This window comes from Xenopus laevis, chromosome 1S, assembly GCF_017654675.1.
Source record: "Xenopus laevis strain J_2021 chromosome 1S, Xenopus_laevis_v10.1, whole genome shotgun sequence".
NCBI lineage: Eukaryota > Metazoa > Chordata > Amphibia > Anura > Pipidae > Xenopus > Xenopus laevis.
Genome location: NC_054372.1, coordinates 63,136,830 through 63,152,241, shown reverse-complemented (window position 1 = coordinate 63,152,241; position 15,412 = coordinate 63,136,830). Strand labels below are relative to the sequence as shown.

General features: G+C 38.6%; 1 protein-coding gene across 1 annotated transcript in view; it reads right to left on the bottom strand.

Annotated features, from left to right (window-relative positions):
* mttp.1.S (microsomal triglyceride transfer protein, gene 1 S homeolog) overlaps positions 1-15,176 on the bottom strand; it is a 42,805-nt gene extending 27,629 nt beyond the window's left edge. The window contains exons 1-3 of the mRNA XM_018243395.2: positions 14,804-15,176; positions 1,615-1,802; positions 484-627 (exon numbers count right to left, since the gene is read on the bottom strand). Coding sequence (XP_018098884.1) covers positions 484-627; positions 1,615-1,802; positions 14,804-14,867 — 396 coding nt within the window. The 5' untranslated portion in view covers positions 14,868-15,176. The remainder of the gene's footprint in view (positions 1-483; positions 628-1,614; positions 1,803-14,803) is intronic.
* Positions 15,177-15,412: the final 236 nt, after the last annotated feature.

Genomic DNA, 15,412 nt, shown 5'->3' with positions numbered 1-15,412 from the left:
TAAAAAAGTCAGACCGAAAAGCCTAAAAGGTTGGATTTTCGGGCTAATTCCAGCAGAGACAACTGACTAATATGCAACCTCGGCAGCTCTGAGATGGCGGATTTTCCAATTTTGTTGAATCAAGCTTTAATAAATCTTGAAAAAAAACATTTGTGTTTTGCCCCAAAAAGACATACTGGAGTTTAGTGAATAGCCCCTTAATTTAATATTTGCCCTCTTGCTTTTCAACTATTGCTAAACTAGCAAACTAAAAGCCTATGTTTTTCTAGGCACTTAAATGAATTACTTGTCAAATATGGGGCCAGAGACAGAAGTAACACTAAAAAGTTTTTGGCTGTTAATTGACATTTGTGTTACTCTCAGTAGTGACTCTTTTTTGCTGTGATATTATATATAGTATTATGCAGCATATGAATTAATGCAGTGCAACCAGTGAATATGCCAAACCGTAGCTAGCATCTGGTCTGTAAGGATACTACTTACCTTTCCAAAGCTCCACTGTACCAGAAATGGCCTCTGAATACTTTTAATATAATTGTCACCAAGTATCTTTGCAGCATTAGTGCCAGTAAATATATTCTTGTCCTGTGGGCGCTCAGTTACACTTTCAACTTTAATATTTTTCATCTAAAGCACAAAGTAAAAACAAAACACTATTGATTATACAAAGACAATGATACATATATATTGCTCAAACCTTTGAGGGTCACCATTATAATATGTCTCCCAGTACCATAATGGTGAACCCCCCTGCCATATAAGATGTATCTGATGGAGAGGGAGGTTGTAGCTGTTCCCTAGATGAGCCCAAAGTAGTTACTCTTAGACACTCTTTTGGGAAAGACATGAGAATCCAAATTCTCTTCTCCAGTTGTTGTAAAATCCCACCAAACAATTATTTATTATGCCCTATCTTAAAGGGAGACTACAAAACAATCATGGCATTAAAACAATAATGGCTCATCTAATTGTCTCCTTCAGCACCTGCATGCAATGATGATAATTTCTTCTGCCTTGGCCCATTTATCCCTGGGTAGTCAAGTGGTTTGTCTCAATAGCGACTGATCCTTAAATTGATGCAACAGTTGTGTTTGTACATAGGGAACTTTCGTGATCATCAAGGCCTTGTCAATCGTAGTTTAGAAAAGCATCTAACCTTTAAAAGCATCCACATATGGAAAGATATTTAATATCGGAGATGGAATAATTCTGGTTCAAAACTCCGGTTTATGCAATTGAAGCTGTCCATGATATTGGCAGCTTATTCGTCTGTGTATGTACCAAAATTATGACTGGCCTTACTGCTAGCAAATATGGCTACCTAATGGCTTTTGCTAAGGCTACAAGCAACTACTAAACATTGTTTTTTTGTGACACTGTCAAATGAGCAGGTCTACCTATGTACTAGTTTAAACCTATTTTTTAAAGTTTTTTTTTATTTATTGTAAAAGTTTCATACAAACTCCATGCAAATGGAAGTGAATTACTGGAAGAGGTGCATGGGTGTTGTGGTTGTATTTCATCAACATTTCATGGACAGAATTGCAAAGTATCACTCGTAGCTAATTCCATAGTGATCTTTCACAGTGTGTAAGTACATGACATTAACCATACCTCAATTCTGATGAGCTGATCATCTTTGTTAGCTGGATTTCGCCATACCAGGCTGACATCTACATCTGAAGAAATCTTGTATCCTACACTATCCTCGACTGATCCTCTAGGTCGGTCAATAAGGACTTCTGTTGTATAGAAGTACTTGTAGGTCTTGTCATTGTTAAGTCTTGGTCCTGTTGTCTGCACTATATTTGAAAAGGAAAATATACAAAGAATGAAAAAGCAATTTTTGCAAGAATATGGAAAACAAGCAAAACTGAAAATTCATATTTGACTAAATGACTGCAGTTTGCGCAGATTTGGCTATAGATTTTTTTTATAGGTTTGTATGCCTCTACAGTTCATGTGCTGATTTTTGTGGTGCTGTCTGGCAGAAATGCCTGGATATAATGATTTATACACAGGTATAGGACCTGTTATTCTGTTATCCAGAATGCTAGGGACCTGGGGTTTCTGGATAAGGAAGGAGTCTTCAGTTAATTTGGATCTCCATACCTTGTCTGTAAAAAAAAATAATTTAAACATTAATTAACCCTACTAGGGTTGTTTTGCCTCCTATAAAGATTAATTTAAATCAAGTACAAGGTACTGTTTTATTAAAGGAAATATTTTTTTAAAATGGAATCTATAGGACTATAATAAATAAGTGATTTTATGATCTCATGAATCAGTGATATATGAATTTAAGGTCAGCTGATTTCTCCCCATATATATATATATATATGCAATAGTGATGAAAATATATATACTGAAGGATGTATGATGGACAGTCATGACACCATCTATGGGCCATTAAATCATATACTGCTGCTCTGTTTCCTACAAAATGGGGGGGGGGGCAGGTCAATTCAGTCACTTCTGATATGAGAAAGCTAATCTTCATACATAAGCAACTACAATTTTAGCTAGGTGGTATGTTTGAAAAGTGGCTACAAGCTAGTTTCACATAATATTGTCACGAAAAAATATTTTCCTCTTTTCTTAAAAGAGATGGAAAGTTTATACTTGGGGGTGCCAAATTTTAGGCACCCCCAAGTTATTGTATTTACTTACCTGAAAACTGCACAGGGCCAGGGTTATTCCAGCGAGCACCAAAAAGTGGTGTCTTCCTGCTTCTATTTTCTTCTCGCAGCAGCACATGCGCAGTAGAGCGAAAAGCCAAATTTTACGTCTGCCCCGGGAAATTTGAAGAAATAAGAAGCTGGAAGCTGATTGCTCCGTGGTGCTCACTGGAAGAATCCCTGGACCGGTGCAGTTTTCTCCTGCACCGACCTGGTGTGTCAGGTAAGTAGATACAATCACTTGGGGTTGCCAAACGTTTGGCACCCCTAAGCAGGTCCGGACTGAGAATTAAAATAGGCCCTGGCATTTCAGGTACACAGAGGCCCAATTAGCCCACATAGAGGCCCAAACAGCCCCCCACCAGCCCACTAAATACTGACTTTCTATGGCACCTTATAGCAGTCCCTCTGGCATTTGCCAGAACTCACAGATTGCCAGTCCGGGCCTGCCCCTAAGTAAAAATGGCTTTCCTTCTCCTTTAAGTGTTAAAGAAATTAAATCTTGTAATTGTTGTTACAGAAGAGAAATTTATGGAAAAGCAGCAAATACAGGAAGGCATATGTTTTTTGAACCTACACATTCCCCACATGAAACAGACTGTAAGTTATGTATACATTAGGATTTCTGATAAAAAAAAACTTTATACTACAAATGGGAAGTGGTCCTTTGCCTCCTAAACACATGCTAAATAATTTTAGAAGAAATGTTTACTGTCCACCAATCACAAAAGCATGTCCAGTCTATAATTAAATCTTGTCACTGAATACTATATGTACTTTGCAGTGCATACATAAGCAGATGTCAGTGTGTGTGGCTAATATGCAAGGCATGCATTTCTGGCACCTGTTTCCTACATTCTTTTTCTCTATATTAAAAATACTTCCCTTCATTTGTTGACAGTGAAGATGTGAGATATAATAAATGATATATGTTTACACTTAAGTTCTCTGCTTCTTTGTTCCCCTTCAGAGATTTTCATAAACCCATAAACCCAATGCATAACAGGTATACGTTTTATTGTGATGAATATTAATCTTGGGTTGGTGAAGTGTTAGCACAAGTGGCTTTGCCAAAAAGAAAAAGAAAGTATTGTGTGATTGTAGCAATCTTTCTATTTCTGACACATCTGCAGGGATTACATAGCATCAACCTGTTCCTACCCTTCTCTAACCACAATACAATAAACCTTCACAATTATAAATTTATCTCAAATTGTAATGTACAATTCAGCCATATGCAAACATTATGGATTTGTTGCATCCCTGCTGTAAACATTTCAATATTTCAATACTGATTGGCTACTTTTTGGTCTTAATGGTGAGCATATTGTAAAACTATAGCTTCCTATAGTAGAGGCCTTTCACCCATTGTCATCCAATATTTTCTCCACACCCCTTAGCTTACAATAATGGCAATTGCTAACAGGCTCATTTAAGCCTCAGCAACCTCAAATTTGGATACATAGAAGTTTGGCCAATATAATATCAGCCTAAAGGGTAAATGACTGAAATCTGTAAATAATAACAGAACACAGCAGTCTCTACAGTCATTGTGTTCTCTGTGTTGCCCCCTCGCTAGAGCATCATGCAGACAGTCATTACTAAGTACAGCCCCCCCGCCTGAGTACCCAGAATTAGTGATGTGCACGCCGGCCCGATACTCGCGGGACCCACACATCACTAATTCTGGCTCTTTTCCTGCTCTCCCCGCCAGCATGCACTGCCGGCTTCCTATTTTATAGACGGTGCACCTGTTCGCCCCGCCTCTTTTGTGAAGTCATCGGCGAGGCAGGTCGGCACGGTCTATAAAAGGAAGCCGGTAGGCAGGTGCGGGCGGGCGCAGGGAGGGCGAGCTTCAAGCGGGTGCGGGTCGGTAAAAACGCAACCCGCACATCACTACCCAGAATATAAAGCCTATATGAATCCCTTTGCAAGTGCACTAGCCTTTTTTTCCTTGTTAGAATAAAAATTTTCAAAGAGGGATGCTCAGTAATATTTTAAAGGATTTTTGCCAATGTGTGTTGTAGATGAATTATAGACTTTGGCAGAGTTATATCTACAGCTGTAATACAGGTGTGACTAACTTTGGTTACAAAGGCTTTAAACAAGTTATGCAAATTTATACCTTGGAGAATGGGAACGATTTGTGTTCTCTAGTGATGAATATGAGATGTACCTGTGCCATATTCTTCGATGGCACAGATACATTGATGACATCATGATCATCTGGCAGGGCTCCGATACTCTATTGAAAGAGTTTGTGGCCAAACTTAATGTCAACATGTATAACTTGACCTATACGGTCAATTACGATAGGGAGAGGCTTGAATTCCTAGATATTGAATTGCGAAAGGACCAACAAGGCCTTTTGACCACTACCCTTTCGTAAACAAACCGCAAGTAACAGCTTCCTCCATGCCAAATCCATGCATCCTCCAGGATGCATAAAAGGCATTCCCAAGGGACAATATTTAAGATTGAGAAGAATATGTTCTTCGGAGGAGGAGTACAAACGGGAAGCTTACAAACTCTATCAGAGATTCAAGGCTAGAGGTTATAAAACAAGATGCCTCCGTAGAGCTTATCAAGGAGCTCTGGCCACCAATAGGGAAGACCTGCTTTATAATGCTCATAGGCAAAGAAACGTACTTGCGAAACCAGCAAACCAGGAACATACGAGATTAATTCTAACCTTTAATAGTAATGACAGGGATGTGAGATCTGTTATTCACAAACATTGGGATATATTGACCGGGGATCCGGCCTTAGGACCCCTGGTTTCCCCACACCCCCAAATCACATATAAAAGGAACACAAGTATTGGGGACCTTCTAATACATAGCCATTTTCGGAAGGGATCCAAAAGGACCTGTTGTAAGAACCCAGGCACCTTCAGATGTGGAGCCTGTGAACAGTGCCAATTTCTAAAAATGTCAAGTACCTTTGGAAACGAGCAAACAAATTTTGACATGTATCATTACATATCATGTACCACTACATTTGTAATATACTTATTTACTTGCCATTGTGGTAGCATGTATGTGGGGAAAACAATCAGGATGCTAAAGAGACGTATCTATGAACACATACGGGACATAAAAAACTGTAATCTCATGTCCAGTATCGCCAAGCACATACATTGCTCACATGGCGGCCGATATTCGGGCTGCTCATTCCAGGGCATTGATCGCCTACATGGAGACATAAGGGGAGGTGATTTGGAAAATAGATTACTCCAATTAGAGACTTCTTGGATCTTTAGACTCAATACCTATAAGTCAGAATTTGGACTTAATGGACATCTAAATTTTCAGGCATTTATTCACAAATAACCCAATAATGCATTAAGGCAATGTCGAACTTACTACTGGTTGACAAAGCCTGTGACGCTTTTAATTAAGAAAACCTCCTTTTCTCTCCCCCTGTATGCGTCAAAATTTGTTCCTCTAAATATGGAATTTTGCATTAATTAATTTTGTTAATTAATTTTTCATTTTATTTCATTTTTTTCTTAATTGGCTTTCTTTTACCTTTTCTTTTTTCTTTTCCTTCTTTTGTTCTTGCTTTTTTGTTTATATTTAGTGTGTATTGATTACATTTCATAATCTTGGGGTGAAATTCCCTATTACTAAATTACTATATTGAATTTGTTCTAATTTTTATTGATCAAGTTTATTGTTTACTTGACCTTTAATGTTACATTTTCACCACTATGTCTGGTTTTCTGAGGTGTCCATAAAGCATGATAGGGCTGTTCTATGAAATACTTTCATCAGTATCATGTTACACTGACAACCCAGCATTGATCTCCATATATGTGGAATTTACAACATTGTACAGAGAAACTGTTCAAAGATAATAATTGGCAACAAAAGTTGCGGAATCCCAATTGCTGGGCGTATGCAATTTCATTGCCCATTAGATACAATGAAACCGGAACAGCGCTTGGGGCATCTGAAATTCACGGTCACATGACCTTCCATTTAAAATGCACATCACTTCCGGCTCTTCGACCTCTTGACAAAGCCACGCTTGTGGCGAAACGGCTGTTGAGGTGCAGCGCGTGCCATACAAGTGGGGATCCCCTTATACAGGTCCACAAGCGCCAGGACTGCCGAATACTGCTCATCACGGAACCGGAACGAAGACGCTGCCACACGTCTCTCTAAGGACTCACAGTCATTCACGGACTTCCGCATGGTCGGTAATATACTTTATCTTGGTTGAGCGGGGCTGCCCTGGAAAACATCCATATTTGTAGGACACCCCACGGAGGCGTCCTTTTGGTCATTCCAATTATTTTGTACTCACCTACAGGGTTTTGGCCGTACGGCAGGTGCATAAAACCCCTCCTCACCCTTGAACATTGAAGGGGGTTATTATCTAGAGGAGACCTACCCTGAAGGGGTGCTTTATTGATACCTATTGACTCTGGCACTTTGACACCTGGGATATTCCATTATTCATAATTCGGTTATAATTAATCGAATACCAGCATCGGATAATTTGGAACTTTCGCTATAGGTGGCTCCAGATACGCCACTTTCACACCACAACATTTAATCATTACCCATGCTGGGTTACACCTATAATATTCACAAGGGATCCCTTTGTACACGCAGCGCTGCTTAGTTTGGTTTTAATTGTTTTTAATTTGAGATTTTGGCATAGTGTTGAACAATAAATATTGCCTTTTATATATTTGAAGTATTCATGTATAATTGAGTAGTTGGGGGTCACATGGGCGGGGATTTATAGTCCCAATTGTTGTGTATATATGTTTAATTGTTGGAGGACACCCCAGCCCATTTGCCCCCACATATACACCAACATATCGAATTGTGGTGCCCACACTGCACTTATAGTTCGTCGTTTGTTGTTGTTTCATTTAAACAAGGTTCCATATCATTCTCTCCATTTGCATTATGCAAAATTATTTGCAGCATTTTTAATGTTGGCAGCCGAATGGTGGTTAGTCCAAGCAAATACCAAATACTATGTGCGTGCAACATTTTCTGCTCAAAACAATGTCAGCAAAAAAGTGGACAATCACAAACACCAAGTACCCTCATGTACAATGAGGGGCCTTGACATGGCACGTGAACTTACAGGTTTTGGCCAAAGTGTGGTACTAACACCTTGTTTTTTGTATTAATTATTTTTAAAGGCAAACTGTGTGCTGGCAAATTTTCTCTTTCTTTTTGTGTACAAATATCGGCTTTTTATTGTTTATAGCAGCTGGTCAACTCCAGAATATGGGTTAGATCGTGCGCTGTGTTTCATGTACAAATTGTAGCCAAATATTGCCTATAGCTGCCATTCAGCCTTTAAAATAGGGAATTAGGTATAGATGTATGTTATTTGGCTGGGCCTAAAAACTCTTTGCTTTTTCACTATAGCCCCTGAGTTAAGGGGAAGTGCACCATGGTCTTCTTACTCAGTCACATTGTCTACTGGGGGACTTGATTTAAAATGCACTACAAACTTAAAATGCTAGTAGATAGCGTAGGAAGGTAATTATTCACAGATTTGTTTGTTGGCTGGGGCTTAAAAGCTACTTACTTTCTCACTAGTGCTCCTGAGCTAAGGGTAAGTGTATCTTACTACTCAGTCACAGGTGTCTGGGGTACTTGATTTTAAATTCACTACAAACTAAGAATACTCACAAATAGTGTAGGACTCATGTACAATGAAAGGCCTTGATGTGACATGTGAGCTTACATATTTTCGCCAAAGTGTGATACTAACATCTCATAAATCAACATTTGGGCAAAATTAAGTATAGATAATGTTTAATGTTATTAGAATAACATTTCATTAATAGATGCGTTAATGTCAAATAAATAAGGTGCCATTGTCCAACAATAAGGTTTGTCCTTGGTTTCTGTTCTATGAATAACTTGCCTTTAATTAATGCATTTAGAATACCAAAACCATTAACCTCTACAGTCACCAACCAGAGATAAGAAAGGGAAGCATGCTAAAAATGATTATTTTATATACAGTACATGAAGGCATAGCATCTTCTGCAAAAATAGCTTTTGCAGCCATGATTCAGATCTTCGTTTATAGAGGAAATTAAGTCATACTTAAGTACAGAGAAACTAGTCAAAGTAATACAATAGAAGTTTAAGTGGGTTGGAGAGGAGTTGTGAAGACCTTCCTTGGATGAACCCGAAATAGATTTATATAAGATATCATTAAAAAATAAAGCTGGAAAGTATGGCAATTCAGTTTGACGTTGGCATTGACCTGCCTCCCACAATAAACACCAACTGCTCCATGGGTCTGCTGCCTGTCCATACAGGAGAGTTTGTCACAGGACAACAGCTGTGATAGTGGGTATAGAAACTGAAGGAGGTTGTGAACTTTGCTTCAGCACTTTGGTAGGACACAAGATATGTTAATAACAACCATTCTTTCATTTAGCGAAATGTCACGCTATTAGTATAAAATAAGGAAAAGGGATTTGTTTTCTTTGCTTTTTTTCCAAATCCAACCAATTAATTCTTCAGGCTTTCTAACAGTACATTTTGCAAAAATACATAGGTTGTTATTGTTTTAAAAAAAATGTATACAGGCTTCATATTATGTATAAAAATATCTATTTTGGATTCAAACCCTAGAATCCTTCATGAAAAATTCAGACAAATACCGAACCGTTTACTAATTTGCATATGTAAATTAGGGGTGGGAAGGGTTCAGCTGGGCAGTAGGATTCGGCCGAATCCGAATCCTGCTGAAAAAGACAGAATACTGTCCGAATCAAGTCCTGGATTCGGTGCATCCCTATAAAATATACAGGCATTTCTTAAAAGATACACAGATTTCTAAGTGATTTGAGACATGGTCACCAGAAGAGCAGGCGCAATATTGGGTTGGGAGCTTTGTTCTATGGAAACAAACCAAAAAGTAAAATGTATTGCATTATGGAAAGTAAAGGGCCCCTTAATGCCTCATTAAAGGGGACCTGTCACCCTAAGAAATAATTCCATTTTCTATCAAATTAGTTGGGATAAAATAAACTTTACTTACACTATATTTATAATTAAAATTTTGTTTCCACAGTCAAAGCAAGCAAGCAGGTGCCATTTTGTGGACACTGTTATTAAGACAAATTTTGTAACACTCCAAAATCTTGTGAATGCACCAGAATTGGGGACCTAATGCCCATGCACAGTGCCCTACACAATTATAGAGTGTGAGGAGGGAAGGGCGAATGTGAGGAGGGCAGTGACATCTAGGAATTGCTGAATGGAAAGTGAAAGTAATTGACTGCCCCATCTCTATGCCTCAGGCATAGAGGTGGGTCAGGTGATATTTGATTGACAGCTCTGATATTTAAACACCTTTATAACAGTTATGTTTTAATGAAGAAAATATTTAGGTTCCATGTTTAATTTGCAAAGCACTTTCATTATACAGCTTTTTATGTGTGGGTGACAGCTCCGCTTTAAAGGAGAAGGAAAGTCGTTTAGCACTTTGGGGTGCCATGTTAGGCACCCCCAAGTGAATGTATTTACTTACCTAAAACCCTGGGCCGGTGCTCATATCAGCAAAAAAATGCACCGGCCCAGAGTTATTCTAGCGAGCACCACAAAGCGATTCTCTTCCGGCTGGTATAACCATTGGCTGGTGCAGTTTTCTGCTGATAGGTGAACCGGCCCGGGGTTTCAGGTAAGTAAATGCATTCACTTTACTTTATTTATGCTTTATTTATAGAACTTCAACACATTTTGCAGCGCTTTTCAGGATATTATACAACACTCACATCAGTCCTTGTTCCAGCTTACAATCCAATGTTCCTTTCACATTCACACACACCAGTTTTATCAGGAGCCAATTAACCTTGCCGGTATGCTTTTGTAGTGTGGCAGCAAACCAGGGTACCCAGAAGAAACCCATGCAAGCACCAGGAGAACATACTGTATGTGGAGCAGTCTGCAAAGAGCGAAGTTCCCTCCCTCATTAATTGTTGTATTTACCCTAAAATATGACTGCATGGTTTTATATTTAAGAATAGATGGAGCTTGGCTAACACAATAATGTATTATGTCAGAATTAGAAAAGTAATAAAGCAAAATTATGAAACAGCTGATAATGCATAATAAAGACATTGTCCTGATTGGGACACCCTAGCCTATCTTTACTAAAATGTGCCAACTGAAAATCAACCTCTGTAACTAAGTTCAATACAAATTTGATTTCATAATGTTGAAATCAGCAATTTTATTGGCAACATTATTTGGCAATGTCTGTAGGCTCAGTGGCTGAAATATGGGGGTGGGGGTGCGGCTGCACCATGGCCCGCACCCCCTCAGGGACTGCAAGCAGTTTGCATGCTTGTGAATTCACTGTGATCTCCGCTTCAGAAGGGGGGGGGGCCCGGCTGCATAGCCTGCACCCAGGCCCCGTACCGGGTAGTACCGTTACTGTGTAGGCTTAATGGTTTAAAGGGAAAGTCCTCCTGAAAATTAAAATTACCATGTATATGCGCATTAAGCAACAACTTGCTGGCTGCACCAGTGACTTCATCAAGCCAGTCTACAAATGAGTGACTTCTATGACCTAATTCAGAATAGGCAAAGCAGTGAGATTCCCTGAACTCCAAACTAAAGTGAATTAGTTCAATAAGTGCAATAGTCTACAAATTTCTTTTCTAACCATGCTTTGGTTTTAACAGTTGAAATGTTTCTGAGATTGCCACTAGATATATATACAGTATATAGGCTTATCAGATCTAAATGCTGATAGGTGTCACTAGGGCATAAAAATAACTGGGTTAGCCCCCTCAGTAGAAGTTACTCATCATTAGATCTGTATAAGTATAAGAACCTCAGCTTCACTAGGTGAAATCTCCTTTGTTTTAGATTAGATCAAATTTATATATATACAATATCTATTTATTCTGTCTTTTTTCATTATCTGTTATCAAATGTGCAGCTGCTTTAGTGAGCCAAAGGTTATTGCACTGCAAGTAACTAGAATTCCAAAGTCAGATAGAAAGCAATCTGCACTGCTTATTGATAATCAAGAAAAGGAAAGTCTCAAAGGTCATTAATACTGGGTGACAAGAAATTGCAGACAATTAGCTTTTAAACAAACAGGTTTGAAATTACTGTTAGAGGTTCTACAAACATCACTTAGCAACATTTTGTTTTGTTGAGTTGTGACACTGGGAGGCCCATTTATCAAAGGTCAAATTTCAAATTCATGTGAATTTTTTAAGATTCGAATATACTCACAACTCGACTGGAAGGTTACTTAAGAAAAAATTTGAATGGCTAATATGGTTGTGTCCTGAAAATTCGAATCGCATTTGATCCGTACGAAACAATTTTCCTTCTGAACAAAACCTTGAATGTCAGAAAGGCTATTAACATTCCCAAATGACTTGTATATAAACTCGGCAGGTTTTAGGTGCCGAATACTTGAATTAGGACTGTTTCCATGGTCGAGGCGTGATAAATCTCACATTAGAATTTACATTTGAGTAGGGGGGATTAAAATTAGAATGCGTGAATTTTGAAACTCAAAAATTCTAATATACTATTCGACCCTTGATAAATCTGCCCCATAAAGTCAGTAAGACTTGGTGAAATAGTGAAGCCTGCACAAAAGCTTTGTTTGATAGTCATACTGAATTTGAAGCTAGCCATACACATGCAGATTGTACAAATTTCAGTGCATGTACTGTATGGTTGCTTCATGAACCCAACCAATATCCATTGGCTATCTCAATGATCAGCCATATCTAGGGTTGCCACCTTTTCAGGAAAAAAATACTGGCCTTCCTATATATTTATCTTTTTTCCCTATTAATAACATTGGGATCAGCCATCATTTTTACTGGCCAGGCCGGTAAAATACCGGCCAGGTGGCAACCCTAGCCATGTCTGAAATCTTATCTGTTACATATCATATATTGCATAGGTAAATAAGGAAGTGAAGAAGATGTGAAGCTTGAATGAGTAGAACAATGGGAAAGGTGACCATTCTGTGAATGGTTATTTTATACACAATCCATCCAGTTGGTCCATGGGCTGATACTGTGCATAGATGAATCACTATTATTATCTTTTTTATATAATGTTAACTTATTCTGCCGCACTTTTAAGAAAGTATACATCATTCAATGTTCCAGCAGAACTTACAGTCTAAAGATGGTCATACATAGGTGGGTCTTTCTAGACCAGGAGTGCCCATTCCCACACCTATTTATTAAATGACCTTAAAATAATAATTATCTGAATGAAGAGCATGAAACAGGAGGGTGATTTAGACAAGCTGTTTGTTGACAGTGTCTTCAGATCTTCTGATCACCAGCTAAAGGTCTACTGGTAGATCCCGATCTACCTTTTTGACACCCCTGTTCTAGACCAAGTCGGCAGTTTATTGGCCCATGTATGGGGCCCTCGAATGGGACAAAAATCAAGTAGATATTAATTGGGCTGGTTTAAAAATCCTAAAAGGGAAAGGATCCTATTGGCTTGTTGATGCAATCCTCGTCCCAATGGCCTGCATTTTCCAATGTTATCCAAACAATCAAATTAGCCTGATATCAATCACCTCAAGGTCGGCATATTGGGGAAATATCCACTCATTTGGCAACCTCTCCAAATCCACAGAGTGTATGGCCAGCTCCAATCCCACAATAATATCAGCTTTATTAGGAATCAATTAACCTGCATGTAGATTTTTCAAGGAAACTAGAGTACCCAAAGGAAACCCATGCAGACATTGGGAGAACATACAAATACCTTGCAGCACTCTGGCTGAAATCAAACCTTGAACACCATCACTACTAGGCAGTTATACTACAATTGCACTTTTCACTTACTTCCTGAATAATTAATATACTTGGAAAATGGTATTGCTGTAAAGGATTAAAAAATTAATGACATAGCCCTCTTGGCATTCATTTCTTCCCTTACAATAAACTACAACAACTTGTTGAAGATTGCCTGCATACATTTCTTAAGTTCTGAATCAGACCAGAAGTATTCAATATCATTATTACTTATTTAAAAGCACCAGTATACCACCACTGCGGAGGGCGTATACATCACAAATACAAGTTTTGTACAAATACTGATAAATACAGGAAGTAAAGGGGGCCCTGCTCGTTAGAGCTTATCCCAAGCAAATAGAGTTAAAGGAAACCTGACTGCTGTGTTTAAAGTCTGCCAGGCTGCCTCCCACAATAAATACAATTAAATACAATTGATAATTTGAATTGATAGTAAACAAGGGATAAAAACTGTGATTGTGTCCTTTTAAAAATCCAAAATAGCAGGTGGCGCAGTCTCTGCATATTGAGTCATTGCATTGTTTGTTTGCTCTAAGGGTAAGGCCACACGAGGAGATTCGGGGAGATTTTGTCGCCTGGCGACTAATCGCCTCGTCTTTTGAGCAACTATTTTCCCGAACTGCCTCAGCGTTTTTCCTCATAGGATATAATGAAAAGTCGCCTGCGCTAATGCACACGTGGCAATACGTTTTCTATAGTCGCCCGAAGTTGCCTTTGGACGACTATTGAAAACGCATCGCCGAGTGTGCATTAGCACAGGCGACTTTTCATGTAGCCTATGGGGAAAAACACTGAGGCATTTCGATGAGATAGTCGCTCAAAAGACGAGGTGATTAGTCGCTAGGCGACAAAATCTCCCCGAATCTCCTTGTGTGGACTAGCCCTAAAGGTTTCAGCCATCTCCTGAAACTAATAGAATGTTTATGAGGAGAATTCACAACATTACAGCAACCTTTCTATAGCTAGTGCTCCCATCTAGTAATGCAAAAATGGAGTCCTCTGGTATTAGCATTTACATTTAATATTGAATAAACTACAGGGCACATATAATGTATGTGAGTTACAGGAAGAACAACAGGAGACTGTCACCATACTGAAATGCAAAAGCATGCTAGTTTCTGCCAATTAGCTATAGCCCATGTAAATATAGAATAAAATATGTTATTTAATTCAAGGCAACTTGATTTCTACTCTCATATTCTGCACCTACTATACAAAATAATGATTCGCAATATGACTGTTGTGCCTAACTACATTTATCTATAGGTTTTATTAAACATTTTCCCCAGTATAAAAGGAGCCGTTCCATTCTTACCTTGAAGCGAAGCAGAAAAGGTGCAAAATATACAAACAAAAAATAACAAGGTTAACGGTATCATTATTCGGGTTCCTCAGCTTTTGGTGTGGTTTGTTTCAGCCTGCAGAAAATATTCGAATAAAGCTAAATGAATGAGTGACCTGTTCAGATTGAGCCACAGAGTGAAGGGAGCTCAGGCACAGGAATAATGTTTATCTAGATGTAGTAAAGGTCAGATTCCAAACTCCATGCCCAGGTTAGCTTGATTAAAGTTCTTTTAGTTAATGATTAGGCTAAAAAGCACCTTTTTTCTCAAGACAAAAACCTCCATTATTTATTTTTGGGTATTGTCTTTTAAGAACGAACATTTTGGTCTGTGGTGAAATTCAAACCTTCCAGAGTTAACTATTTAGGCAGGTTTTTAGAGGATATAGATACTGTATATAGATACTATATATATATATATATATTGAGGTAGAGTGACTAGGAAGAGGTGGAAAAAGGTCACTCTAGCCTTTCATTTCTCCCCAGGTACTGAGATAGTTATTAAACAGAGAATCAGCGCTCTGTTTAAAGATTTTAGTAGCCAGGGACTCTATTCCGCAGATCCAGTCCAGAGATTGGAGT